This window comes from Gaeumannomyces tritici (genome assembly GCF_000145635.1).
Source record: "Gaeumannomyces tritici R3-111a-1 unplaced genomic scaffold supercont2.4, whole genome shotgun sequence".
Taxonomy (NCBI): domain Eukaryota; kingdom Fungi; phylum Ascomycota; class Sordariomycetes; order Magnaporthales; family Magnaporthaceae; genus Gaeumannomyces; species Gaeumannomyces tritici.
In genome coordinates this window covers 166,232-193,402 of record NW_008804548.1, presented here as the reverse complement: position 1 = coordinate 193,402, position 27,171 = coordinate 166,232, and the positions used below count along the sequence as shown (strand labels likewise).

The window sequence follows — 27,171 nt, the reverse complement described above, 5'->3', positions numbered from 1 at the left end:
CCTGTCAGCCGGTCGGCCCTGTATGGCAGCAGACATTGTTCCGGCTTTTTAGGATCTGACGGTTCCAAGCACAACCCCGCTCGGGTCTCGGGTCGTGTCGTCGCCCCATTTTGCCTCCCACCCGTTCTCGGCCAGGTACTTTTTCCACTCGCGGTCCTGGTCGTCCAGGCTGCGCGAGGCTTCTGGGATGACAAAGAGCGCAATCAGGGCACCCATCACGGCAAAGCCAGACGCGATCAGGAACGCCGTCTTGTTTCCCTGGGCGGGGTCGTCGGCGTACGCGTTGAGGATTGCGGTGAATACCTAGCCAGAGCAGAGTGTTAGTAGAGTCACTCTACTATGGTGGCGCTCAAGGTACGCTACACTGTCTTACCTCGGTCCCGATGGCGGCACCCGCCTTGGACCACGCCGCGACGAGGCCCATCATCTGGCCGCGGATCGAAGTCGGGAAGCATTCGGTAGATGTGATGACCACGGTGCTCCCCGGGCCGACCTCACCAAGCGTCAGGAACACGCCGTACATGACCACAAACAGCGGGAACACGGACTGGATGGACTCGGCCGCCCCGCCCAGCACGAAGCCCAGCACGGCCTGCAGCCCAAACCCCAGCGCCATGGTCTTGCGGCGCCCGATCTTGTCCGACAGGTAGCCGCCGATAAAGGGGCCCGGGAGGTAGAAGCAGTTGATGGCGACGCCCCACCCCAGCGTCTCGACGAGGCTCCCGCCCGTATTGAACCGCGAGACGACCGTCGCGCTGAAGATGCCGAACGGAATGCTGATCCAGTTGTACAGGAACCACGTGGCCGAGCAGCCCAGCAGCGGGCGCCAGTGGCGGCGCAGCGCGAGCGCGTATGGCGTCCGCTGCCGCCGCATGGCCGACCTGCGGTACGCCGTCGACACGGCCATGCGGACGCGGAACCAAAAGATGACGAGCGGCGGGGCGGCGCCCAGCGCAAAGGACACGCGCCAGACCACGCCGTACATTGTGGCCCTGTCCTCGCCCACGCATAGCAGCAGCAGCAGCGGCACCAGGCCGGCCCCACGTAGCTGAGGCTGGCCGACAGGTCGGCGAGCATGGCGAACATGAAGCCGCGGCGGCGGCGGTGCGCGGCCGTCTCGTCGGTGGCCTCGGCGGCGCCCGCGCCGGCGACGGGGTACTCGCCGCCCGCGCCGACGCCGGCGACGCCGCGGGCCACGATGAGCATCCAGAAGAGGCCCGCGGGGTCGGGCCCCGTCACGCCGGCCGAGAGGGCGATGCCGACGACGAGGATGGCCGTGGTGGCGACGGCGCCCGTCTTGCGGCCCAGCTGGTCGGCCACGGCGCCGAAGAGGAGCATGCCGGCGATCATGCCGACCAGGAAGGCGTTGGAGAGGCGCTGCCGGATGTCCTTGGTTAAGGCCTCGGGGTAGATGAGGACGAGGATGAGCTGCAGGTTGCCGATGACGGCGGCGTTGTAGCCGTCGGAGCCGATGGCCAGGCCCGAGAAGAGGATCATGAGCCACACGGACAGCTTGCTGAAGTATGTCTTTTCGAGCTCGACGGCCTCGACGTCGACAGCGCCAGCATCGTGCTGTTTTTTGATGTTAAGCTCATCGCTGTTGGGCACGTCTACCTGTATTGAATCCACTGTAGTGGCCGCCATAGCTGGCAATCCCGGCTCGCAGTAGGGAATATTTGATGAAGGTCGTATGGAGCCTGTTGGACGAAGCACATGGCCAAGTAGGTTCCATCACCTTATAAGTCCCACCCATCAATTCCTGGCAACTGTCGCACGTCCAGCGCAAGCACAACCAGCCGCCCAACCATCTCCGCTTCTCTTCTTCCGCCAGCATATTCTTGGAGTTACTCTAGCCAGCTCGGTATGATGCCTCGGGGACTTGCAAGCTCCATAGACCAAGATAAGGTGCGGTAGGAACCTATCGGATGAACACCAGGAAGCTCCACTACGCTGGTCGGGGCGGGGAATGGCCAGCACGAATTGGCCGATGGGATGGGGGATGACGCTCTGGGCGGTGAAAGAGGCCTACTCCGAGCCAGCCAGCCTCTAACTGCCCCCGCATCCAACAGCTGAAGGTTGCCATCGGAGTCCACGCCGAATAAGATGTGACCTGATCCGAGATATGGATATCAAGTCTCGGCGACCTTCGTGTGTCTGGTTTCTTGACATTTCTCCCGGTTGGTGACCAGACCGTCCCCATCACCTGCATCACATCAAACTGCTATAGTCGGCAACTTAATCAACAAAAAAAAAAGGGTAAAAAGAGACGGTACAGGGGAAACACTCCACCTGGGCTCCGTCGCCATGGCGTCCGAAAAGTCGGGCTTCAACAGCCCAGGGCCTGCGCCGCGCGCCAGAGCAGCGGGCATCTGAATGTGGGCGGAAGTAGGCAAGGGAGCCTGCTACACCCTGCTCTACCTCTGGCTTCTCCAGTCTCTCTTCGCCCTCGCCAGACCACCGACCCCTGCCACTCCGAACACAACCTCACACCCGCGACTCCTCCACAAAGTCCAACAGTGCGCCATCCGCAACCTGCACGCCAACACGTCCTTCCTGGACGCGCCGCCCATCCCCGCCAGCGAGTTCGTCGAGCGGCGCGACCGCCTCGCGCGCGCGCTGGCCGCCTCGGGCGCCGACGCCTTCGTGCTCGAGCCGGGCTACTCGTTCCAGTACTACGGCAACGTGTCGCAGCCCGACTGGGAGCCGTGGGAGCCCGAGGAGCGCCCGTTCCTGATGGTGGTGCTGCCGCGCACGACAGCATCCGGCGGCGTCGTCGCCAAGACGGCCTTCCTGGCGCCTCACTTCGAGGAGGGCCGCGTGCGCATGCTGGGCATCCCGAGCGCCGAGCCCGAGCTCGACATCGTCACTTGGGAGAAGCACCGGAACCCGTACGAGACGCTGCTGGCGTCGCACCCGATGGCCGACGCAAAGGGCGCGGGCCGCCGCCGGCCCAGGGTCATGGTGGACGAGGAGATGCGCGACTTCATCGTGCGCGGCCTGGCCGCCGCGGGGTTCGGCACCGTCGGGCTGGCGCCCGCGGCCGAGCGGGTCCGGCAGCTCAAGTCGCCGCGCGAGGTGGCGCTGCTGCGGGCCGTCAACAGGGCACGGTCGAGGCCGTGCGCGCCATGCGGCCCTGCCTGGTCCCCGGGCTGACCGAGGACGAGGTGCGGGACGTGCTGGACGGGGCGCTGCGGTCGGTCGGGTTCGGCTTGTTTTTCGACATTGTGCTGTTCGAGGAGCACGGCGCGCTGCCGCACGGCGGCTTCGTCACGGGCGGCAAGCGGCTGACGGCGGAGAGCATGGTGGTTATTGATGTCGGCGCGCACTACCGCGGCTACAGCTCTGATATTTGCCGCAGCTTTTTTATTGACCCGCCACCGCCGCCGGCCGCTGTGTCGACGTGGGAGTGGCTTTGGGGCGCGGGTGGCGATGCGGCGCAGGACAAGGCGGTTGCGGACCTGCACGCTGAAAAGGTGCACGTCTGGAACGTCGTCCTGGAGGCGCAGTCAGCAGCCGCTGCGGCTTTCCGGGCAAATAATACCGCGGCCAGCGTGGATATTGCTGCGCGGACAGTGATCGAAAAGGCTGGATATGGCGGTGCTTTTACTCATCGCCTTGGCCATGGCATTGGCATCAAAGGTAGAGATGCAGTCCGCCTTCCCTGCTCGCCCTCTATACCACTTCTTCGGCTGACAAAATTCGACTGCTTTCCCCATCTAGCCCACGAGTCTCCATACCTAAACAAGTGGAACACAGACGCAATTCTGCTTCCGGGAACGACCTTCACAAACGAGCCAGGAATCTGTCTAGAAAACAGGTTCGGCGTCAGGCACGAGGACATTTACCTGGTGCGTGAGGACGGTGGGCCAAGCTTCTGTCAGGCCGGAGGGCTAGGTCCCCGTGTGATCCCTAAGAGAACCCATCCACGCAGTGTACGAAGTCGTCGCACTAGTGCTTGTATACTCTAGCTCTAGCTGCAACAAAAATCTATCGTTAAACAAAACTCTATCCATGGTGGCAAGTCATACAGTGACACATCAGAGGTTGCCCGATTTCAAGTCTGGTACCGGAACTTGGGGCTCTCGTCGCCAAGCTCCTGGAGCTCGTCCTCGGACAGGTTCGCGTGGTCCGCGTTGACCTTGCCTTCGTCCCGAAGTCTATTCTCCCGCGCGAACCAGAGCATCAAGGTGCCGTAGATGATTCCGGCCATGCCAACCATGGCGAGCGTGACTGCGTGGCCCCTGAGGTAGCGTGGCCCATCGGTGTTCGGGCTGCAGGTTGATGGCGTGTTAGTCGCAGGAAACAAGGTGTGGAGAGGAATTTCTGCCAATTCTACGAGGAAACATACTAGATGAAGGGGGCCATAATTCCAGAAGCGTTTCCTATCGTCAACTGGAGACCGTTGGCCGTCGTCCGCTTGCCGTATCTCGGGCTGTTGTTCGGGAGCTGTCGTAAGTCGTTAGCTTGGTGGACACCGGAAATCGCTCGCGGCGCGGATGGATAACATACCCAAGCCAGCGGCAGCCCCACGACAACATAGAGTCCTGCCGCAACCAGGAAGCAGCTGTTGAGAGAAAAGGTTGGGAGGTTAGCTATGCTCAACACAACAACATGCTCGCAGGAACTCACCCAAAGTACGCCGCCCCAGCGGGCACGGGCGATATCAGCACCGCGTAGCCGACGCAGATGATGGCGGCGAAAATGACGCAAAAGACGCCCCGTCGCTGCGTGCGATCTGACAGCCAGGCCACAGTCATGTAGCAGGCCGCACCCAGAAAGTAGCAGGGGATGGTCAGCAGCTGGACCTGCGCGATGTCCCACGACCCGATACCGCGGATGATGGTCGGGAGGAAGGTCGAGAAGCCGTAAAGGCAGCTGCAGGCGTTGTCGAGCGTTAGTCGACATGTTTCCACCACAGAAAAAGTGGGCAAAACTTACGTGTCGGCGCCAAACTGACCGGCGCAAAACAGCCAGACCTTCCAGTCCTTGAACGCCTTGACCATGTCCTTCCTGCTGAACTTTTGCGCCTTGGCCGTGTAGCCGTAGTGGCGCGAGTGGCGGATCTCCATGGCCTTCTTCTCGTTCTCGGTCAGGAAATAAGCCGAGCCCGCGTCGTTGGGCAAGAAGAAGTACACCAGGACGCCGAGGATGATGGTCGGGATCCCCTCGATGATCATGATCCAGCGCCAACCCGACATACCGGCGACGCCGTGCATATGGCCGATACCGTAGGCCAGCAGCCCTCCAAGGGCTCCGGCAATGGCGGCCGAGACGAAGAGGTAGCCGACGCGCAGGGCCAGCTCGTGCCTGGTGTAGAAGAAGGTCAGGAACATATTCATGCCCGGGAACAGGCCGGCCTCGAGGGCGCCGAGGAGCAGGCGGCACGCGATCAGGCCGGCGTAGTTCTGGACCAGGCCAGACAGGGTGGCGACGACGCCCCAGCCCAGGGTGATGAAAGCGATCCAGTAGCGCGGGGTGAACTTCTTCAGCACCAGGTTGGACGGCACCTCGAAGGTGATGTAGGTCACAAAGAGGATCGACACAGCGATCTGGAACTGGCTGCCGACCAGGCCCAGGTCGGCCTCGAAGTCGTATAGGCGCGCGTTGCCGATGTTGACGCGGTCGAGGAAGCTGAAGAGGTAGAGGCTCATGACCAGCCACAGCAGGTGGACGTCGAGCTTGCGCACGAGCGCCTTCTCATCGACGCCGAGGTCCTCGAGCGTCAGCGACTGGGGCGAGCCGAGGCCGGGGCTGGCACCCTTCCCGTCGGCGTCGGGTGCGTACCCGGCCTTGGGCGGCGTCTCCACGTCCAGGCGGCCGTGCGCCTCCTCGGAGCCCATTTCTCGCGGGCGGGGGGGTGCTGTTTTTTTTGTTTTGGCGAGTCGGTCGCGAGACTCCAACTTCGGACCCTGACAAATCTGACGGGCGCGCTCAAAGGTGCCCCTGGGCTGTCTTGATCTGTCAACCTGAAGTGCCAGCCTGAAGACAGGACGGACGGGACCAGGTTGGCGGGATTTGCGACGGCAGTCCGGATGAAAAAAACGGACAGGGGCACTTTTTGGATTTTATGTCCGGGACGAGGCCATGATCTCCATAAAAGCAGCCGAGCTCGCCGCAGCGGGTCAGCCAATACCTTATCTGATACAACACTGATCGACCATAGAGCTGACCGGCGCACGAGAAGCGGATCCGCAACGTCGTACGGGCTGCTTGGCGACGATACTGGCGGCTTTTGCGCGGGGCCCCACCCCGAGATTGGGCGCTCGCTCACTAAGTTTAGGCGGGGTGCTGCCACGCGACGTCACACGACAAGGCGGGTGCTCATGTGTGCGCCGCCCTCGGCTTCCCGGATCCTGGTGCGACGACATGGTTCAATGGTCAAGATCGTGGACTCATCTGGTACAACGAGGCTGCCACTGGGTTCTTCTTGGGGTTTAGTGGGATACGCACAACCCCGCACGGCGCTAGCCTCCAGACATTCTTTTCATGTGCTTGTCAAATCTTTCCACACATAAACCACAGCACAGCAAGGCTCGGCGATATACCAACTATTTTCTAGGTTGCAGCAAACTAATGGATTAAACAAAGGAGAGGGATTGGGTAGTTCACCCTTTTGTGCCCTAGACACCGATCTGCCATGCCAGAGTTGGGACAGGTGGCCGACACCTAGCATCGCTTGCCATTCATCACTCGACCACATGCTCCTGTTCCGCCTCCCCCTCTCTCTTACCAACGACCTCCTTCGGGGTCAAGCGTCTTTCCTCCCTGCCAAGCTTCACTCGTTAAGCTTCAGGTCCTTCCTCTCAGTCATCTTGAGCCACAGCTGCGGCTTCTCCCAGACCAAAAAGTTGGGCTGGCGGTCCAACCAGTCCGTCCCGGTGCCCTCGCCCAGCTCAATGTCGAAGCGGAGAAGGACGCGCGCGGCGACCAGGTGCATCTCAGCGAAGGCCAGGTTTTTCCCGATGCAATCGCGCGGCCCGTGGCTGAAGGGCTTGAAAACGGCCCTGGAAGCGCCCACGGCAACGCGCGCGTCGTACATGGGGTGATCGGCGGGAAGGAACCGCTGTGGCAGGAATTCGTCCGGATCCACAAAATTCTCGGGATTCCGGAGCGTCGAGTAGTTGTAGCAGTGGACAAAGGTCTGGCAGCAGTTGCGGGCGCTTGTTAGCGTAAAATTGTCATCAACTTCCACCGCCGGGAATTACTTACACCTTTAGGGAGAAATTGGCCGTCAACAATGGCACCGGGAGACACGCGCGGCGGTAGATCCGCAGCCGGGGGGTGGAAGCGCAGGGCCTCCTCGATGCAGGCGTGCAGGAGCGGCAGGTGCTTGACGGCGCGGAGGGTCACGTCGGCCTCGGCGGGGAAGCAGCCGCGCACCTCGGCCACGACGGCGTCGCGCAGGGCGCGGTAGCGGGGCTGCGACAGAGTGAACAAGAGCACCGCGAGCGCCGTACCCGTCGTCTCGCTGCCGGCCGAGATAAGGAGGACGGCGTTCAGCTCCATCTCCTCGCTCGTCAAGCCGCCCTTCTCGCTGTCCATGTTCCTCATCATGTAGGCAAAGAAGTCGGACCGGGGCCCCGTCAGCTGCGACGCGCCCGTCGTCCGCGCCTCGGTCTTGTGCGGGGCGTCGGCCCCGAGGGCGATGCGGGCCTTTGCCTTTCCGCGCCCGTAAATGAAGTTGTACTTCCACGCCTTGAGCGAGCCGTCCGGGTCGAGCAGGGCCAAAAACGCGAGCGGGCCAAGACTGACAAAGAAGCGGGCCAGGCAGCTGCCACGGATGCCTTTAAACATGTTGTTAACCCACACGTGGTATTCGCCACTGCTGAGGCTGCCGAAGGACTCGCCCAGGGACAGATCGCCAATAATGTCAAAGGTAATGTAGTTGAGCCAATCCATCATTGCCACGGGCTTCGAACCGCCCATTGCGCTTTCTGACAGGCGTTGAATAAAAAGATCGACATAATGCTGTAAGATCGGCTCCTGGGCGCTCAAAGCCGAGTCGCTAAAGGCATGGGCCAGGTGGCGGCGATGCCGACGGTGTTCATCGCGGGTGGGGGCCCCGATAATGCTGCGGTGATCGTCAGGGAAGAAGAAGCCGGGGGTCTTGTGGAACTCGCTAGCGTCGCCGCCGGGACGATGCGCGAATACTTCCGGGAATGCCACGGAGCCGTCAAAAGAGAGGCGGTCCGGACCGATCCGCACAACCTTGCCGTGTTTTCTGTGCAACCGCTCGACCCGCCGCACCATGCTGCCCGTTATGGAAGCCTGGAAGTTGTAGGAGAAGTCCGAGATGGCCATGTCCACCGGCCCTGGGTACTTGGAGAGTGGGTGGAACCAGATGCGGTAGACGGCGAGACCGACGCAGTACAGGACAAGCTGGTTGTTTTTTCTGTTAGCCTTTCAAGTCGGGGCACGGCACAGCCTGAGAAAAGTAACATGGTCACCAACACCTAAGGCCACGCCAATGGCGATGTTGGGCAGTGTCAGGAGCTTCCCGCCAGCGCCGCCCCAAGGGGCTGCGTCGATTGGCGACATGTCTGACGGCGCCTAGTTCAGACTCTGCTCGGGTTTCTGTCGCTTGTTCGTATTGTTGGCTAGGGATGGAATTCTGTGATTATTTTGCGGTGATGGGATGAAGAGACAGAAACTCGGGACTGGGGAGAACACCCTCTACCGCCCTTTTTTATATACTTGCGCCATTGCCGGAGACATTTCGTGGGCACTTGGCACTCGGGGAGTCGGACGAATCTTGCGAACTGCTGGCCGAGCTGTCAATGCTGTGTTGACCACGTCCAAACGCAGTTCCCCTCATGGAGGGGGCAGTCGGAAACGCCCAAGACCCCGACGATCGGCTTGACCTCCCTGGCCTGGCAGGCGGCAGGGATGTGGCCTGGTAGTACCGGGGCGCACCCGCGGCGGGAGGATCCGGGGCACCAGTCGATCATCGCTCGCCCACGAGATGGGTACACCATGCAGTAACTTTGTAACAATCACGATGGCAAGATGAGGGAGGATTGCGAGGGTGAAATCGAGAAAGTTCACATTTCTTTTCAAGAGAGCTGCCGCCCGCGTGCAGGCAGCATGGCCGCCCGTTTTTCGGCCTCAACACTATCGTACGGTATACTATACCAATCTGCCGTGCCATGGCACGTATGCATGAACCGGCCCAGGACCCACCCGGGCCGTGATTTGTCAAGGTCCGAATCCGACCGAGATTTTGGACGAAATTTGCCCCGAGTTTTCGTGCTCCCGGGCTGTTTAAGGCTCCGACCGGAGACTTTTGTCGGCATGTGATTGATAATAGGAAAGGGGATGTTGTACCACGTGTTCACTCACGTGTCAGTTGGTGGGGTAAAAACCATCTCGCCAATCATGGTGACCAAAGACTTCTTTGGTGACACGATACTGGCAGCGGCTGAAATGGCTGCACCTCAGAGGCCTGGGCTGCTGAGGCTGTGTCGCTCAAATATGCCGCTGACAAAACCCGCTGTTCTGCCTCGAAGTAGTGATGCAGAGAATTGCGAAAACCCCACTCTGCTGACCTCCTAGGGAGCACATTGTCGTCCTCACCTCTCCTCCCCAACATCTGTGAACCAAGCGTGCAGCGCTCCTCCAAAATGGACCCCTTGACGCTGGCCACGACCGTTGTGGGCCTCTTTGGCACCTGCATGACTCTCCTCGACAAGTACGCCGCCTTCAAGGACGCGGGCACTAGTTCTAGCTCCGTCCACAGCGCTTTCAACATCAACAAGCTGCTTCTCGAGCGCTGGGGGAAGTCTGTCGGCATCAAAGGGGACGCCCTGCTGCCCAGTCATCACGACTTGCTAGACGACCCCGCCGTCCTCCGTCAAGTCAGTCAGATCCTGACCGACGTCGAGGATTTGTGCACCAAGCTCGACAAATCCCTCGAGTCCACTTCACGGAATCGGGACGAACCGAAGCCGCTCCGCAGGGTCCCCACTAGCAGTCTCGCTGCGGGAACTTCTCGCGCCAAGTCTCACCCGGAAAAAGATGGCCCATCGGTGCTGGCAAAGCTTGACTGGGTCGGCCGGGGCCATGCTAAATCCAAGGCCCACCTTGACGAGCTCCGTGACAAGCTCGGCGACCTTTTCAAGCTAGTCCCCTTGCCTGATGCACAACTCGAGAAGTATTTGCTGGAGTTGCATGCTCAGATCGAAGGTTCGCTTTTTTTTTCTCCGTCTAGTAGTCTACTTTCTCACCCCGGCTATCTAACATGTTTCCGCAGCCGAGACTAGGAAAGAGGTGAAGAAATGGCTTGCGGCGCCGTGGGACACCGAAGTCTACGACCGCTCTTGCAGGAGCAGGCTTCCCAGCACCTGCAAATGGATCTTCGAACGTAACTTCTTTCTCGACTGGATATCTCCAGACTTCCCCGATGCAAAACCCAAGATCCTCTGGGTTAACGGCCCGGCAGGCTACGGCAAAACGATTCTCTGCGCAAAGGTGGCACAGCATGTTTCCAGCCACTCTGCCCCAGACCACCACGTTGCCCACTGCTTTGTGTCCGCAGAGTCGGGCGCAGACTGTGCACCTTTTACCATCATCCGGTCCTGGCTACTGCAGCTGGTCTCCCAGAGTTCTGCGGCCCTCAACGTTGCTCACGAGCTCTGGGACCCGAATACACCCCCCAGCGCTAGCCAGGAAGATGTTGTGCGAGTCCTGAACAGCGTGCTGCGTGGATTTGGTGGGTGCACGCTCGTTGCTGACGGTCTCGACGAATGCGCGTGGGCTCAGGATTCCCGTGCGGGCGACCAAGATAGGAATTCGGCCATGGGCTTTTTTCGCTCTCTGGCCGAAATCGTTAGTCAAACGAAAACTCGGGTCCTGCTTTTCAGCCGTAGGGAAGAAGATCGGATCAAACCTGCGTTTAGTGCTCAACTGTCGTCCAACCAGCTCATCTCAACTGCCGAACATTCCATCGTCCCCGACGACGTTCGTCTGGATGCGAAGGTCTTTTCCCAAGACATTGCACGCAAAAAGCTGGCTAAAAGGAGTGAGGAGCAGCAAGCTGAACTGGCCGACAAAATGCTCGCCAAATCGGACGGCATGTTTCTTTGGATGAAAATGCTGGAAGGCGATCTTGCAAAAGCGAACAACACGAAGAAGGTCTTTCGGGCGGTGGAGCAAGCCCCGATCGGCATTCAGGACCTTTACGTACGAAATTGGGACAGGATAGCCAACAACCCCGACAGCGACGCCAAAGCCAGGGCTTTCACGATCCTGCGATGGGCCGCGTTCGGTGCACGCCCACTCACAGTCCTCGAACTCGTGGAGGCCTTGACCATCCCCCAAGACGCCGACGCCGACGATCTTGACGACGAAGAGTTGCCAGACGAGATGAGCGACATTGACGAGGACTACGTACAGACAAATATCGTGGACCTATGTGGCTCGTTGGTTGAGGTCCGACGACAGAAGCAGGGGGGGATCGCATCCACTACCGACTCTTCCACCGACCATAACTCTGCAGCCAAAGACGACATTGGCTCCGATGAGCACCCAGAGCATGGGAAGATCCCGCCAGCTGCCTGCGACACCATCAACATCGTCCACTTTTCCGTTCGGGAATTCCTGATTGGCCGACTGCCCTTTGACGCAGGGCTCCGCCCGGTTGACGAGACGTTGTCGAACGGCGGCATGGTGCACACTCGTCACCTTACCATGCTCTGCCTACGCTATCTAGGCGTCCGCCGTGTGTGGGTGGGAGGCCTCACGCTTGGTGACGAAGCCCACGAACGCAGATTCCTCCCCGTCGCCCTTGGTGCATTTAAAGCGCTATCTCGTCAGACAGATGACATTTCTGTCACGCCAACCCTCGCCCGCATGGTTTGCAAGCTTATAGACCCTCGTGGCAAAATCTGGAGCTCGCTTGAACAACACATCAAATCGTGGGCGTGGCACGTCGCAACCCAGGAGCAGGGTTGCCGTGTGCTTTTCCTCGCCTGCTGGTTTGGCGTCGAGCCAACGAGATATATCCTGTCTGAAGTCAAAATTCCCGCCACTGCCTCGGACAGCGCCGGCAATACCGCGTTGCACCGGATGCCCTATTGGAAGAGCCAAGCGGAGACCGTGGTAAAGCTCCTAGTCGAATACGGAGCAGATATAAATGCTTTAAACGACGGGGGCGTGTCCGGGCTAAGTATGGCTACGAAGCAAGGTCAGCTTGCGGGGGCAAAGGCTCTTTTGGAACACGGAGCCAAGCAGACCCCCGACTCCAGCGGAGTAGCCCCTCTGCACCTCGCTGCTAAAAGGCGCCATATGGGCTTGGTACAGCTTTTCTTGACCTACGGAGCCGATGTTAATGCGAGGAGCATATCATTGCAGACGCCACTTCATTCGGCGTGTTCCAAGGGCTCCGAAAAGGTTGCTGCACTTCTCCTGGATCGGGGAGCTGAGGCTGGGGCGAAAGACGAGGCTGGAGAAACCCCATTATCCTACACAATCGCGGCTGGCAGCAAGATCTGGAAACGCCTCTTTGACGAAACGAGTGAGGGACGATACTTTGATATCAACGCCACCTACAAATTCGGCTGCACGCTGCTCCATCTCGTCGCGGATTGCAAAGGGGCCTCCGCCACCGCCGTGGCGGGGGCTACAGGGGTATTCTTGGATCGCGGTGCTGATATTGAAGCTCAGAATGAGAGCGGCGAAACGCCGCTTCATGTCGCGACCCGATCCGCAAACGAAGACTGCTTGATGGTATTGCTCTCTCGAGGGGCGGATACCGAGACCAAAAGCGGTAGACATGCCTTGACCCCGCTCCAGATCGCGGTTCTCAACGACCAGGCTGCCATTGCGAAGCTGTTGTTAGGCCGCGGCGCCGACACCGAGAACCGGGATGACGATGGCATGACTCCGATGCACAACGCGACACAATACGGCGCGCTTGACTGTATAAAGATCCTCGAAGCTCATGGGGCCGATCTTGCGTGCAAAGAAGACAATAAGGATGGCTGGACTGCTCTTCACAGGGCAACTTACTTCGGGCACCTGGAATGCATGGGGCACTTCCTTGATCGTGGCATGGACCCTAACTGCAAAGATAACCGTGACCAGTCGCCAATACACTGGGCTTGCCGGCATGGGTATATAAACTGCCTCGAGCTTTTACTCAGTTATGACGCGGATCCTGACGCCCGCGACAAACGAAACTGGTCGCCGACTCATGTGGCTGCCACGTACGGGAGCACGAACTGCATTAACCTTTTGCTCGATCGAGGAGTCGATATCTGCGCTACAACTGCTGATGGATGGGCGCCGATCCATCTCGCATCTTGGGACGGGACTACGGGGTGCCTTGAGGCTTTGCTCGATCGAGGAGCCGATGTCGATCTCCGCGTCGCAGGCGCCGATGGATCCACCGCGATTCAACTCGCTGCGCTCAACGGGCATTTGGACTGTGTAGAGCTATTGCTAGCAAGGGGTGCAGCCAGGGACGTCCTGAATTGTGACGGCTGGTCTTTGGCCTACTACGCGGCTTTGTGCAAACAACCCGAGTGTTTGCAGTTTTTGCTGCAAAACGGCGTGGATTTCAGGTCTGGAACAAGCGGAGGATGGACTCCTCTGCATCGCGCCGCTGAGGCCAGTGCAAAAGCTGGATTTTTTGACTGCGTCAAGTCTTTACTTGAAGCCGGAGTCGATCCAAGGGTGACTACCAAAATCAGCCACTGGACGCCTGCCCATCTAGCCGCGCTCAGCACAGCAAACCCCGACTGCTTGGAGCTCCTGCTCAAGGCGGCTCCGGACTCGGATCGCCCTGACGCGTTTGGGCGGGCCATTCTTCATTGGGCCGCCCGATCAGCAAGCCAGGAAACATTGAGTGTGGCTCTGGCGCATGGGAGTACGGATGCTCTCAGCCGAGACAGATATGGGCTCTCGAGTCTTTCGCTAGCGGTTGCTGGCGGCCATGAAAGTCTCGTTGCGAGGCTTTTGGCCACAATCGAAGGGCAATTCGACTTTGAGGACAATCTTGGCCGATCCCTTCTCTGGTGGGCTCGACGGAGCGGCTCTGCAGGGCTCGAGAAGCTACTGAAACAAGAGGCGGAGGCGCGAGGCGCGAGAATCATCGAGCCAGCCGCACCTTTCGATCAGACGAATGTCAATCTCCGCCCAGGGTCACCAGTACTAGGTTTCTTTTGCGACGTCTGCCTTTTAAATCTAAAACATCGCACGTACTACAGATGCTACGTTTGCGATAATGGAGATTTCGACATGTGCCAGGAGTGTTTCGATTTGCGGGCGGTTTGCGAGCCATATCATGTGTTGGCAAGATTCCTCGCCGATGAGGAATCTTTAGATGGGGAAGATGAGGGGGAGGAGGAAGAAGAAGAAGAGGGCAAGGATGAGGGGGACGACAAAAATGAAGGGGGGGACGAGGAGGAGTGGTCATCGGAGGAGGAGTGAATGCGGGACGAACTTGGCGAGAGTACATTGGCAAATTGACGTCATTTCTTCACCTTTTTTCTTTTCCTTTCTTCCCAAGCGATCAATCCCTTTGAAAATACCTGGATGCACGGAGTTTGGTGTTGGAAAATGGCATTGCAAATTTCTACCTTGGTTAGATCCCGCTGCTTGTTCTCTTGGACCAAGCTTCATTTCCCAGCCAATATTGCCTCCAGGGTCCCCAAAGCGAGCAACAGATGGCTGTCATGGTACTTCCGAGCCACCAGCTGCAGCGCAACAGGAGCCCCCACGAAGCTGCCCTTGTCCCACAGATCCCTGGTCCGCCTACACTCGTCGCTAAGCGGGGTGTACACGTCGTCGTACACCTCTCCCGCCTCGGCCCTTATGGGTGTGGGGAAGACGACGCCCGGGTAGTCGACGAGGTTGTAAAGCGACGTGTAGGTCCAGCACAGGGCCGTGTCGTGGGCACAGGCAGGGCCGACAAAGGACGGGCCCAGCACCACATCGACGTCCTGCGCCTCCCAGCTCTCGGCGAACGCGTACCGGAACTCGTCCCGCTCGCGCCGCATGTTGTTGACGTCGAGCGCACTCCGCACCCCGCCCGCCTCCTCGTCGGCCCAGATGGCGGCGCTGAGCGGGTGCACGGGCTCGCCCGCCGCGACCAGGGGGTCCCGCACCGCCGACCCACCGTCGGGCCAGTACAGCCGGCGCACCAGCTTCCACGCCTCGGCCGCGCCGTGCGGCTTGAACGGCTTCACCTCGATAGCGCCGGCGTGCCGCGGGTCGCTTAGCAGTCGTCGCGCCCACTCGACGGCGCGCTTGACGGGCGGCTGCGGCTCGACGAAGCCGTCGTTGACGACGATGCCGACCTTGAGCGGCCGGCGGGGCCTTTCGGTGGCGAGGCCGGTCCAGGGGATGGGGACGATGTTGGGGTCGAGGAGGTGCGGCCGCGCGGCCAGTACGATGCGCATGAACAGGTCCATGTCCCGCAGGCTGCGGCACATGGGGCCGGCCGACACCAGCACGTTGAGCTCGGCGGCGAAGGGGTGCGGGGCAAAGTCGCGCATGGGCAGGACGCGCGACGTGGTCTTGAGGCCGTGGATGCCGCAAAAGGCGGCGGGCCCGCGCACACTGCCGCCGATGTCGGTGCCGACGCCCAGCGCGGAGCCGCGCATGGCCACGAGCGCGGCCTCGCCGCCGCTAGAGCCCCCGGCCGACAGGTGGATGTTGTAAGGGTTGAGGACGCGGCCGCGGAACGAGTCGCTCTCGAGGTGCATCATCGTCTGGGGCTGCGCCGTCTTGCAGTAGAAGACGGCGCCGAGACCGCGGAGGATGGCGACGATCTGGCAGTCGCGGTCCGACTTTGCGATCTCCGCCATGCTGCCGCCGTGGCCGGACGTGCCGGCGATGGGGATGTGGCCCTTGATGCTGACGGGCACGCCGTGGAGCGGGCCGACGGTGGTGCCGTGCTCGGCGAGGTGCGCGTCGAGCCGCCTGGCCTGCGCGACGGCGTCGTCCATGAACCACTCGACCAGGCAGGCCGTGAGCTGGTGGGCGACGATGGCGCGCTTGCAGAACGCCACCGCCACCTCGACGGCCGTGTACCGGCGGTTCGCGATGGCGTCGGCCAGGGAGGTGGCGTCGTGCTCTCCCGTGATCTCGAGCTCCCTGGCCGACAGAATGCCGCAGCTGGCGGGGATGCCCGTCACGTCGACGGGCGGGTTGGTGAAGATGTCATCGGGCAGACACAGGTCCCGCGGCACCTTTTTGGCGAATTCTTGCAGCAGAGCGGCCCGCTTGGCCTCGAACTCGGGCGTTCCGGTCGGGACGGGCTTGGTCTGCACGACCTGCATTTTGGATGTTGAGCGTTGCGGGCGCTTAGGACTAACTTAGCTGGGACTTGGCCTGGACACGATGGATTGTTCCCGAGGAGTCGTTTGTCGGGTGTGGGTATGGAAAACAGAGCGGGAGTTCTATGCTCGGCACCTTCCGGGGCCTTCTTATACTAGATTTGATGTAAGCCGACCGCAGCGCGGGTCCGCGGGTCCGCGGATCCCCTCTGGGCTGCCTCCACTGTGATGCAAGTCGTGCAACACAACACAAAGTCACCCGCCTTCGGTTTACTCGAAAGCCGGTTAGAAGTAGATTGATTGTATACCCCGCCCTGCGTGATCCGGTGCTATCTTCGTCGATAGCGCAGGGTAGCATCACATATTTGAGCTAGGTGGGAAAAGGCAACAAAAAGGGGGCGCCAAAGGGTGAACAAGGGTCCACGTACATCAGCGACATTAGAATGAGCAAGACTATTCGTGCAAATAAAGCGGCCTGTGACGGGTAACGCATTTTGTCACCTGTCATTTGGCCATTACGACGCCGGCTCCTCCCGTCGGAGCCGGTATGCGAAGCAGATATCTCGGGTGCCACCCTGCACCATGAACAGCACGCCACCCCGCACATGCACCTCCATCCACCCTAGTACACAAACGCATCATCCTCCGGGATTCCCCCATTCTCGTCAAGCGCCTCGGCGTAGTCCTTGTCGAGTTGGGCAAACATGCCGAGCCGCTCGGCCAGGGCGGGGTCGGTCGAGTTGAGCTCGTCGGTGCCGTTCTCGACCGTCATGTCGAGCATGCTCTTCCACGAGCCGCAGTAGCTGATGGGGAGCAGGTAGTGGAGATGCGCGGCGATGGATGTGTCCCAGCTGTGTCGGCAGGCAGCGCGTTTGCGCCTGTGGTTAGGTGGGTGGCGGCCAAGACTTGTAGGCGCCGCGACGGGGGAGGAGAAGCGAAAGAAACAGAACTGACCTGGCAGCGTTGCACAAGACGTTGGCGGACCCGGGACACTCCACCATGTCGCCGGGCAGGTAGCCGTTCCTGTTGACGGGCCCGCTGCCCAGCCAGAGCTCGGGCGACGTGTGGCGGTAGTTGAGGAAGATGGGCGGCAGCTGCGGCACCAGGTCGTTGTAGTGCGTCAGGCGCAGCAGGCGGCCGTTGTCCTGGGCGTCGACCCAGCGCACAAAGGCCTCGTTGCCGACGCGCGGGGCGCCGTACGTGTAGATGTCGCAGGCCACGCCGCGGCGGCGCAGCGTGGCGCCCAGCAGCGTGGCGACGGCGCCGCCGAGCGAGTGGCCCGTCACGCGCACGCGGTGGTTGGGGTACTCGTCGAGCGCGTCGGCGACCGCGGCGCGCACCCTGGCCACGATCTCCTGGTGCGCGTACATGAAGCCCGCGTGCACGGTGCAGCCGGCGCAGAACTCGCGGTCCGCGGCCTGCGCCCGGAAGATGACGTCGGTGATGAAGTTCTGGATCGTGCGCGAGCCGCGGATCGACACGGTCAGGGTCTGGCTGTCGGGGTCCTCGGCCAGGAAGCCCAGGATGTCGGTGATGCGCCCGCTGTGTTGATGGCTCGCGTAAGTCACTGGAACGCAAGTGCTTCGTCCAGTGGTAAGAAGACGGGTGTACTTACGCAAACGTCGCAAGGATCGTGGCGTTGCGTCCAGGGCAGATCTCGCCCTTGCAAAAGACTGCATCGGCCATTTCAGCAATCAACTCCACAAGCTCGCTGAGCTTGTTTTCCGGAACATACCTGGGTCCCCGATCTTCGCGTTGGGTGCACAGTAGGCCGCGCCGGCGTACTTGGCAAACTGATAGAGGCTACTGAACTCCTCGGAGCTGACCAGCACACCTGAAACCATGCCGAGTAGAAGTCAGCAGGGGGCGAGCCGTGGGACCAGAGGGTTTCTCTTGCTTGCCTCGTCCGTTCAGCTGGTGCGACACCGTCACGGCACCAGCATCGACAGCCGGCTGAACTGCAGCGGAGCTGGCAACCCCGGCTGCCAGCAAGGCACCGAACGCAGAGAATGGCTTCATGGTGAAGTCTGGTGGGCAGATGGTCACTCTCAAGGTGCAGAGGGTGCGAGCGCGCGCGATGTCGGTTTGATGGTCGGGAGATGGATCGCGGCCGGGAAGCACGCAGCGTCCCTGATATACAAACCGTCTCCAGCGTCTGGGACAGACTCGAACACATCTCGCTCAACCCCGATGTTGGGAACTCCAAGCCGGTAGTGCAGGATGAGATTGAGACTCGTCACTCTGTGCCATCAGCACCGAGACATAAACCGCCATCATCTCCGATGGTGTATCCGGATACATCTTGGAGGATGTCACGACTTTCTTCCGAGATATCACCTGGGAGATACCACCATTTCTCGTACTGCGGCGCCCCTGACTGAGAAGCTAGACCTGGGTCCCGGTTTTGACGCTGAATACTAGACATAGTAGATGAAGGAACAAAATTTTGCCCCTGACCAGCCACTTCGCAGGCCACACATGTTCTCCCGCACAGGTCCACCTGTATTGCGGCGGAGAAAGCACATGTGCGCCGACGGCGAAGCCGGATATTTGCGGCGGTTGATGGTGATTGTGATGCGGCGACACTTGTCGAATTACAGAAAGAAGCAGCAGTTACCGTTAGGCCTGGTCCTTTTGGCGGGGATGTCCTTGGCGATGGATGTGCACGTCGACAAGCGGCTGAAATGCGCCGCCTGCCGTCCAGCGCGGGAACGGAGGTGGACACGTCGGAACAAACAGCCGGCGAGACGAACGTCGGCCGTGCGGTGCCATCGCTGGAGCCCCTCCCATTTCCACGGGTTTCGGCCCCACAACCGAGCATCCATTAAAGGAAACTCCCGTGGTCCCCAAGACCCTGTCCGCTGTGGGGGAGATTGGACGGGAACGCGAGTGTGGGTGGTGGATGATGGCATGGCAGGTCGTTTGGTGAGAAACAGGTTGAAGCCCCAACATGACGCAAGACCTTGACACAAGACCTCGCCGCCGCCGCGGGACCAGCGATGCCACCTACCCCGATTCCGAGACGTGACAGCCCCCCAACAAGGCCGCGCACGACCGTGGTATTCTCCCGGAAGATATCGCCGACCTTGGAGCGCACGTTCAAAATGCCTTCACCCTCCCCGGTATAATCCCTGGCGCGCGCTCTTGGGCTGCGCCCAGAGGGTCGGATTCGGCCCTGATATGCGCCAACCCTACATACCAACGTGCATGTGAGGCCCACTGGGAGGCGGCGTGAACCGGCCGGGCAGACGCCGCTGAGGTATAAGAAAGGATGCTGTGGTGCACTTGCTGTCCAGTCTTTCCATCCCACCACCTCACCCACGCCAGCCATTACCAAGCCGGTCCAAGTCCTTCCCTCACGCCACACTCCTTCTTACCTGGTTCCAGCCGACATCATGAAGTTCCTGCTTGCGCTCGTGGCTCTGCCCGCCGCCATCCTGGCCGCCCCCGTCGCCGACGCTGCCACTGCCAACCCTCCGTAGGTGTTCTTGCCTTTTATACTGGATCCACTCGGGAGCTTTCAGCGAGATATGAACTTATGCTAATAATGCAATTCGGGACTAAACAGTGGGTTTCTCATGGACAGCCTGAAGTGCACCTGCCAGAACCCCGCGACTAACGCAACAAAATCGGACAGCCTCTGCGCCAACGTGCTCGGCGAGCCCGAGACCGAATCTTCCTCAAAGGGAAGCTGGGTAAGTGTTCTTGCCCAATGACGATGCTTATGCAGCCTGTCCTGCTTCCTGACCGTGGGACTAAGCTCACCTCCATGACCATTTCGACAGTGCTATCGCCGGTTCAACCTCACCCCGCAGATGGACCAGCTGTTCACGGACGAGGCCTGCACGCGCTTCTTCCAAGGCAACTTTAGCAAGGCCGTTTGCGCCCCCGTCAAGCTCTGCGACAAGGACCAGGGGCCGGACCGGCATGGTATCCAATACTACAAGGTTTGTGGCAGGTAAAGGGATGCCGGGCCACTGTCGGGAGAACAGGCTTGAGCCGTGATTGCGTCCGTTCCAACGTACGAGATAGCCATCGATTTAAAACTTAATAGTGTACATACGTCCATTCTCCAGACGATCTGCTGCCCCTTTTTGCCCAATCCTGTAGTTGCCATCCTTGTCCGTTTTTCCTTCCGGTGCCGTCCTCCGTCTTCCACTCGCCGTCGTCGTCGCTGCCCTGGTCCAGCCAGTGGGGGACACGCTAGGTGGTCACGGTAGCTATTACGTTCCAGCCGGGGTTGGTCGTGAGCCATTTCAAGGTGGCAGCCTCAATGCGCGCAAAACTCGTCGTCTTGCCGATTGGCAGAGACTTGTCATCGATGAAAGTGCCCTCACTGTCTGTTGGGGGTGTTTGCTGTCACCCCGAATGCTAAATAGGGCGCAGTCTTGATTTTTTGGTGCGTTTGCTTGTCCGCTGTCCAGGAGGTCGCCCACCAGGACGGAGAGTCCTCTTGTAAGGTCTGTTTTTTCTTTCTCGCCTGAATATCTGTAACATGCACCGAACCTTCATGTTAGACGGCCACTTGTGTGATTTCACTTTCCCGCAGTAAATACCGGACAGCCAGGCGCTTCGCCTGCCGCCTGTATGTGCGCCGTACTGCGCAGTTGTTCGGGCGAGGCGGAAACTCACGTCGAGAAATGAGGGTAGCGACCTTGGCAAAGCCGCCCCGCTTGGCCATCGCCAGCGGCGTCATGGGGCCGGGGTCCGAGAGCCGCTGGGTGTGAACTTCTGTGTCTGCCCCAGCTTCCAGGAGAGCGTGCACACATTTTAATCTACCGTTGGCTGACGCGGCCCAGAGCGCCGTGGCGCCGCCATTGTCCCTAATCTCCATGTCCGCCCCGTACTCGAGCAGCGCGCGAACGAGATCCTCATCACCCCGGTATGCCGCCCTGTGGAGTGCGGTCGTCCCGTTCGGTCTACATCTTTCGTTGACATCGAAACCAGGCGGCGGGCGGCTTAGGATAGACATGGCAACGCTCGTGTAGCCTTGCGATGCTGCTAGCCAAAGGTTGGGCCCGTCCGCGGACCATCGACCGATACTCGGGTCAGCCTCGTGGCGTAAAAGCAGGAGCACTGCTTGGTCGTCTGCTCCTACAATGGCTTTCCCTAGTGCCTTTCCCAGCACCTCAGAGTCGTGATGGTGAGGGAGGTCTCTGTTAGCATTTGCCGACACTGACGCATCTTTCCCATCCGAGGTTCCCTTTTCCGTAGCCCCGTCGGTCAACATCGCGGGATTATTGTTGTCTTGATACACCAAGAGTAGGGCAGCCATCTGGGTATTCTTTGCGGCAATCGCGACCTCTAGTGGCGTCAAGCAATCTCGAACGGCGTCGATATCGGCCCCCGCAGCCATCAGTCTGCTCGCAATGGTTAGGCGTCCATGTTGGACCGCCCAATGAAGCGGGAATCCGTGGCTCGGGTCCGCCTTGTAGTCCAGAAGGAGCTCAACCAGGGCGTTGTCAGCCCACAAGATCGCCACCTCAAGAGGCGTCCCGAGCCCGGACGGCTTGTTGACATCGGCACCGCGCTGGATAAGGAGCTCAATAGCACTTTTGCTGCCGGACTCTATTGCGAGGCGAAGGGCTGTGGGACTTGGAGGAGAAACCGCGGGCACGTGATCAAGGATGAGCCTGAGATCTAATGTTTGGCCGTACCGCGCTTTCATTTCCAGATACGCCATGTCGTCCCTCAGCAAACGCCTCAATGCGAGGTCACTATCTTGCCCAGAGATGAGTAGGGGCTCCGTGCTGCGGGCTGCGCTGGCTGGATCCAAGTCGCCGTATCCCTGAATGAAGTGTGTCTTGAATTGCTCGAGAGCGGATTCCTGGGCTTTTGAAAGTGCATCTGCAACCTTCGTATTCCCGTTGTTCAATGCGCGCTGGAGCGCGGTCACCTCTGGAGAACCAAAACGCCGATTGAAGTCCAATTCCATGCCATGTCGCCTGGCGAAGTCCTTGACGAGGTCCTGCGAGTCCGGCGTCTCGGCGAGAAGGTGAAGTGTGGGTTGCCGCGCCCTGTCAGTCCCAACAGGGATGGGAAACTGTGGCTGTCTTTCCAGAAGGTAACCAGCAAGACCCATTTCGTGCTTTCTTACGGCCCACGACAAAAGTATTTGCTCGATGTTTTCTCCCCCCATATGCTCAGTCGAGCAGATTTTGGTCATCAGCTCGTTGACAGACCATTGTGGCAAGTTGACGCCCTCGGGGAGATCGCCGTGCTCGAATATAATAAGCTTTAAGACATCTTCCACAACTTGTTGCTCGGTGGCCTCGTATCTGGGTTTTATGGCGTGGGGGTCTGCCGATATTCCCAGCAGGGCATAAATCCGGTCGTGCGGCTTGGTGGACGAACAGTTCCCGAATTTCCGCAGCACGGTGAAGAGATCTCGTTTCTCCTTCCACCATGACCTTTCTTCTTTGCGCACAGGGCTCGGCATAACGTCAAGCAGTGCCCGTGCCTGTTTTGGAGCCTCGACCCCTAGCAGGCTCGGCATGAGAGCAAACGAGGAGGTAGGCGTCGACGCCCGGCCGCACATAATGGTCGCCTTTTTAGCCAGAGCAACCTCCTGGATCACCCAGACCCGGCCGAACCACGGCCGACGAAGTACAGTCATGAGGGCGTCGTAGTGGTGCTCCTTTAGGAGGGGCGCGTTGCCCTCAGACAGCGGACGAAGGCTCCGCCATACAGCCTTCCACATTTCAAGGCGCGTCTGCCCCATGAGTAGGCACTGCTGGGCAGCGTGTTCGTGAAGCTTGGCGGAGGCACAAAACAGTTCGGTGATAGCGGAGCTACCTGGGCCCAGCCATATTATTACGTTCTGAGCGGAGCTGTATACGATGTTCATCTGGCCGACCTGGTGGTTCTTTTCCCCCTTCTCGTTTTCATGCTCGTCCTGGTTGATACAAATAGCGTCGATCCAAAGGATCCTGTCCGAGTCGGGCAGGCGGAGGTGCTTCAGTGCCATGTAAAGATTTTCGGTAACGTGGAGCGTGCAGAGATCGTTGATGACTTGGATCAAGATGCGCTTTGGTCCTGGAGCTTTTCCTGGTCTGGGGCCCTCATCAATGGCGTCGGACCAGGTATATGACAGGGCTTCGTATTCGACGTTGAGCGCTTGGTCTTCGTCCAGAAGTGACTGGAAAATCTCGCACTTGATGTCATCTTCAGGGTCGACCGCCCTGAAAAGACGCAGAAGTCGGATGGCCTTCTTTGAAAGGTCGATCGGCTCGTAGGTATACGTGGCCATAGGCATTGGAGAAGGAACAGCGGGGCCTGGCATGTGAAAAGAGTCAATCGAGGCAATGAATAAAGTGTAGGGAGTCGTAGGTGGGGGTGGCGCGGAGGTAATTGAATATGCGTCGGCGGAGGCAGGCTGGCGGATGTCGAGGATGAGGGGAAAAGAGGCAAGGGAAAATGGTGTGGGGAACGAATGGATTCAATGTATGTCAGTCAACGCTAAAACCACCAGGTCGTGGCTCAGCCACCAACGCCCGGCGGCAGCCTCCTGGTGATGCACGTGGTGCAGTTCAAATGGCCAATTTCGTTTCTATTACTCTCGCTTGCAGGACATGGGACATACTCAACACCACCCAAAACAAGTCACTGCCGACAGTATTACTGCCCCAGAGTAAACGACAAGGCCCAGATCTCACCCAGGCTGGCTGTGTCGAAACATGGCCCGCAAAGATACGCCCAGTGCGCCGTGCCTGTGGCCAGCCGCTTGCAGCCCCCGACGTAGCCGCGGATTTGGTCGTTCAGGTTCGAGGCATTCTCGGACAAAGGGAGCCGCGATTCTGCCGCCTCGCAGGCCTCGTAGTGTTTCCGTACCAGGCCAAGGACCTTGGCGACGGCGGCCTGGACCGATATGTTCTCGGCGTTTGCGAGAAGGAGACACATGTTATCCAATTTGCCGTCGCGCTGCAAAATTCCTTGTTGTCAGGCCCAGAAATGTCTACCCGGGCGGCGGTCGGGGGACAAAACAACTCACGAAATTTCTCTGGCAGCTCAGCACCTCGTGCACCAGCGTCGCCAGCCTGGTGCACTCGAGCACGACCGTCTCGACGGCCTCGTGGTACCGCACCGCGTCGGGGAGGCCAAACCCCATGGCATACTCGCCGGCCGTGATGTTGGGCAGGGCGCCGACGTCGTCGCAGCGCACGTCGAGGTGGTGCCACGGGTCGGGCAGGGTGTCGTGCCGCCGCGCCGCGTGCCTCCGCGCCGCGCTCTCGACCGAGTCGCGCAGCTCGCGCCGCAGCCGGTCGGCCGAGCTCGTCGCCATCTCGGCCCGCATCGCCGTCAGGACCTCGCGCAGCACCGCGACCGTGCCCGAGGCGGTGTTGTCGAGGTTTGTTGGGCCCGGCGGCGAGCTACCTAGGCAGGTGTCGATGCATCGCAGCGTCTGGTCGCGGAGGTGGCGGGTCGCTGCCGAGTCGAGGGCTGGGTTGTCCATCTCCTCGCCAAACCAGGCACTCTGCAACATCGTCAGCGAGTGTTTGAGTCGGGGAAATGGCAGTTCCAACATACCCAGCACTGGTACTTGGCTAGGGTGACTAGTTTCCTCTTGGAGCAGTCTGTGTACAAGACGCTAGCGAGTGTGGTGTATCTTTCGCCTGTGCCGCACTCCTTCTTGGCCTGTGGGACATTGACACTGGATTTTTATTAGTGGCTTCGACGCCATGTCGACACTGATGATCAGGCGAAATAGGCATCTCACGTTTTTAACCACCCGTCTATCTCGGCTGCGACCTCGTCGAGCACATCTTGGCTGTGTTTTTTGCTGGGCCATGTCGGCATCAAATCCAAAAGGTTTTGGATATGAACCGTCTCGCCCGTATATCTTTTCACAAGATCCGCTCCCTCGTCGACGATGGGTAGCGACAGAAGGGCATTGGTGTTGAATGTGGCGGGGACGGGCGTCCGTGGAATCAGGGCGTGGTGGTCCTGTGACGGCTCGTCGATGTCTGGGAGGAACACGATCTGGGGCGCGAAATTCTCGACGACCGCCATTTTGGTTGAGGCAAAGCGACGTGACAGGTTCTGGAGTGAAAAAATGGTGTCTGACAACAAATTTGACGACTTAGTCATATACGGGTTAGATATATAAACAACAATAGTACAATGGTTGAGGGCCAGCCCGTGAAGCGGTAAGCAAGATTCCGTGGTGATGATGCTCGGATGGAAAGATTGCCCCTTTGCGGTCGATCTAGAGGTTCATATATCCTGGGCTTAAGGCGAAAGGGCCGCGATAACACGGCGATTTTATAGCCCCAACCTCTCGGATGGGCAATGTTTAACGAATGTGGGCACGAGATCGGCGCACCACTCGGCGCAGCATTGTCTCAGCAGGCAGGTTTGACCCCGAGCGTGGGAAGCAAAATGGGAGGGATTCCCAAAGTCAGGTCATGTTCGCCGTGAGAGCTTGCTTTCGTTGGAAACGCCAAGTCCACGATTTGATGCACTGTCGTCCATGCCGTCCTCACTAGTGCAGATAAGCCGGGGGCGTGGACCGGGACTGGGATGTAGCAGGGGCTGGCCCGGCACTCGAATCCTGCGTCGCTTCCAAAGCTTGAACTGTGTGGGGAAAATGCTGGGAATGGAGTCGGCTACTGAACACGACGTTGCTCAGCAGACTTTGGAGCACACGGCGCAGGCGTGAAAAGGCCATCAAAAAAGCGTTCTAAACAATCAGCACGCAGGCACCGCCGTCAAAGGAGCTGGTGGCAATGCAGTGCCGCGTCTAGACGGCACCAGGAGTTTGGGGCTGAGAAAGCACCAATAATTTCCTTTTGTGGAGGAAGCTTGGGTGGATGAAACGACACGGCCTCGAACCAGCAGATGTGCGATGCTGTCGCTGTCCGCTCTTGTGATTCGCGAAGGCGATCCAGCGTCCTCCAGCCTTTACGCTGCAAAGCATCCATGTCGCATTGGCCGTGGCAAAAAGAAGGCAGAATCGATAAATGGTGGAGGATCGCGGTGGGCAAGAAAATATGGTTGAAACGAATAAGGTCAAGGAGTTTGTGGCTGTGCTGCCGGAGGTCGAGGGCGGCATAAAGCTGGGATAGTGTGGAAGCAGAAAGCAAAAGGTGAATGAAGAGAAGAAGATGCAGAAGGAAATCTCGTGTCGGCCGTCCCAACGAGAAAGGCAGCGAGCGGCAAAAGAGATTTGTTTGCGTGTGCCCGGACTCGAACCGGGAGCCCATCGATGGCAACGATGGATTTTACCCTTAAACCACACACGCTTTGGGAGTTGATGCTGTAAGTGGAGATTCATTGGATCATATGGCCGGCAATGCGTGGAGTGGTGACTCGTCCCGTGGAAACACCAGCCAGCAACCAACATGCGCGACGGAGCACAGCAGGGTCCATCCGAACCTATCCCCTGTACAACATTTGGAGATGTGAATGCTTGTCGCGAACCTTTAGCCTACCACCCGGATCTTAACCACGCGCAGTTACATCCCGATCAGAGGTAGGAGCAAATATCAGAATGCATTAATAGGTTGAATTGGAAAACAAGAAGGTGGCATCTAGAAAGGCAACCCTCCATGCCGAAAGACGCCGCAATAACGCAATAAATAAAGCACAAAACCAAGCCAAGCTAGCCGCAGCAGACAGAAGGCTCCTCCACCCCAACCGCCTTCGCCGGCCCCGCCGCCGTCGCCCCACCGCCCGCCGGGCCGCCGCCGTCGATAAGGATCGTCCTCGTCATCCAGTCGCAAAAGAACTTGCCGATGCCGGCGCCGAGCACAATCATGACCAGCAGGATGACGTTGTAGTACATGGCGATCAGCATGACGATGTAGGCCAGGCCAAAGGTGACGGCGTGCAGCACGGCGCGCACCAGCTGCTGCGGCGGCGTGGCGCGGAACGTGGCGTACTCGGCGGGCGCCAG

At 59.6% G+C, this 27,171-nt stretch overlaps 11 protein-coding genes and 1 non-coding gene across 12 annotated transcripts in view; 3 read left to right on the top strand and 9 right to left on the bottom strand.

The window, feature by feature from the left end:
- Positions 1–14: 14 nt before the first annotated feature.
- GGTG_07468 (hypothetical protein) lies at positions 15–1,644 on the bottom strand (the record flags this gene model as incomplete). The annotated part of the gene is made up of 3 exons (XM_009225292.1): positions 15–303; positions 374–992; positions 1,031–1,644. 3 exons carry the CDS (start codon positions 1,642–1,644, stop codon positions 49–51), a joined length of 1,488 nt encoding a protein of 495 aa, XP_009223556.1. The 3' UTR covers positions 15–48.
- Positions 1,645–2,108: 464 nt separating this feature from the next.
- On the top strand, positions 2,109–3,952 carry GGTG_07467 (hypothetical protein; the record flags this gene model as incomplete). Its single annotated transcript, XM_009225291.1, has 4 exons — positions 2,109–3,075; positions 3,102–3,639; positions 3,721–3,848; positions 3,932–3,952. Exons 1-4 carry the CDS (start codon positions 2,374–2,376, stop codon positions 3,950–3,952), a joined length of 1,389 nt encoding a protein of 462 aa, XP_009223555.1. The 5' UTR covers positions 2,109–2,373.
- Positions 3,847–6,140, bottom strand: GGTG_07466 (high-affinity nicotinic acid transporter). Its single transcript, XM_009225290.1, has 5 exons — positions 4,939–6,140; positions 4,630–4,875; positions 4,510–4,564; positions 4,349–4,446; positions 3,847–4,271 (listed from the first exon to the last, which is right to left on the bottom strand). The coding sequence occupies exons 1-5, from the start codon at positions 5,838–5,840 to the stop codon at positions 4,055–4,057; spliced, it is 1,518 nt and encodes a 505-aa protein (XP_009223554.1). The 5' UTR covers positions 5,841–6,140; the 3' UTR covers positions 3,847–4,054.
- A 351-nt stretch (positions 6,141–6,491) lies between these two features.
- On the bottom strand, positions 6,492–9,039 carry GGTG_07465 (hypothetical protein). The gene is made up of 3 exons (XM_009225289.1): positions 8,452–9,039; positions 7,210–8,379; positions 6,492–7,141 (listed from the first exon to the last, which is right to left on the bottom strand). The coding sequence occupies exons 1-3, from the start codon at positions 8,536–8,538 to the stop codon at positions 6,776–6,778; spliced, it is 1,623 nt and encodes a 540-aa protein (XP_009223553.1). The 5' UTR covers positions 8,539–9,039; the 3' UTR covers positions 6,492–6,775.
- Positions 9,040–9,479: 440 nt separating this feature from the next.
- Positions 9,480–14,657, top strand: GGTG_07464 (hypothetical protein). Its single transcript, XM_009225288.1, has 2 exons — positions 9,480–10,182; positions 10,250–14,657. The coding sequence occupies exons 1-2, from the start codon at positions 9,621–9,623 to the stop codon at positions 14,425–14,427; spliced, it is 4,740 nt and encodes a 1,579-aa protein (XP_009223552.1). The 5' UTR covers positions 9,480–9,620; the 3' UTR covers positions 14,428–14,657.
- GGTG_07463 (hypothetical protein) lies at positions 14,486–16,803 on the bottom strand. The gene has a single exon (XM_009225287.1). It carries the CDS (start codon positions 16,278–16,280, stop codon positions 14,616–14,618), a length of 1,665 nt encoding a protein of 554 aa, XP_009223551.1. The 5' UTR covers positions 16,281–16,803; the 3' UTR covers positions 14,486–14,615.
- A 358-nt stretch (positions 16,804–17,161) lies between these two features.
- Positions 17,162–18,702, bottom strand: GGTG_07462 (hypothetical protein; the record flags this gene model as incomplete). Its single annotated transcript, XM_009225286.1, has 4 exons — positions 17,162–17,819; positions 17,893–17,950; positions 18,013–18,111; positions 18,546–18,702. 4 exons carry the CDS (start codon positions 18,700–18,702, stop codon positions 17,162–17,164), a joined length of 972 nt encoding a protein of 323 aa, XP_009223550.1.
- Positions 18,703–19,625: 923 nt separating this feature from the next.
- Positions 19,626–20,239, top strand: GGTG_07461 (hypothetical protein; the record flags this gene model as incomplete). Its single annotated transcript, XM_009225285.1, has 3 exons — positions 19,626–19,755; positions 19,846–19,972; positions 20,063–20,239. Exons 1-3 carry the CDS (start codon positions 19,673–19,675, stop codon positions 20,237–20,239), a joined length of 387 nt encoding a protein of 128 aa, XP_009223549.1. The 5' UTR covers positions 19,626–19,672.
- A 371-nt stretch (positions 20,240–20,610) lies between these two features.
- GGTG_07460 (hypothetical protein) lies at positions 20,611–23,526 on the bottom strand (the record flags this gene model as incomplete). Its single annotated transcript, XM_009225284.1, has 2 exons — positions 20,611–20,765; positions 20,910–23,526. The coding sequence occupies 2 exons, from the start codon at positions 23,524–23,526 to the stop codon at positions 20,611–20,613; spliced, it is 2,772 nt and encodes a 923-aa protein (XP_009223548.1).
- A 368-nt stretch (positions 23,527–23,894) lies between these two features.
- Positions 23,895–25,286, bottom strand: GGTG_07459 (pentalenene synthase; the record flags this gene model as incomplete). Its single annotated transcript, XM_009225283.1, has 4 exons — positions 23,895–24,197; positions 24,268–24,750; positions 24,804–24,927; positions 24,994–25,286. The coding sequence occupies 4 exons, from the start codon at positions 25,284–25,286 to the stop codon at positions 23,895–23,897; spliced, it is 1,203 nt and encodes a 400-aa protein (XP_009223547.1).
- A 1,161-nt stretch (positions 25,287–26,447) lies between these two features.
- On the bottom strand, positions 26,448–26,518 carry GGTG_20150. The gene has a single exon. It is a non-coding gene; the product is annotated as a tRNA-Gly (tRNA).
- Positions 26,519–26,877: 359 nt separating this feature from the next.
- Positions 26,878–27,171, bottom strand: part of GGTG_07458 (hypothetical protein) — a gene marked incomplete at both ends in the record, with an annotated part of 2,027 nt that continues 1,733 nt past the window's right edge. The window contains one exon of the mRNA XM_009225282.1: positions 26,878–27,156. Within this exon, the coding sequence (XP_009223546.1) occupies positions 26,878–27,156 (279 nt within the window). The remainder of the gene's footprint in view (positions 27,157–27,171) is intronic.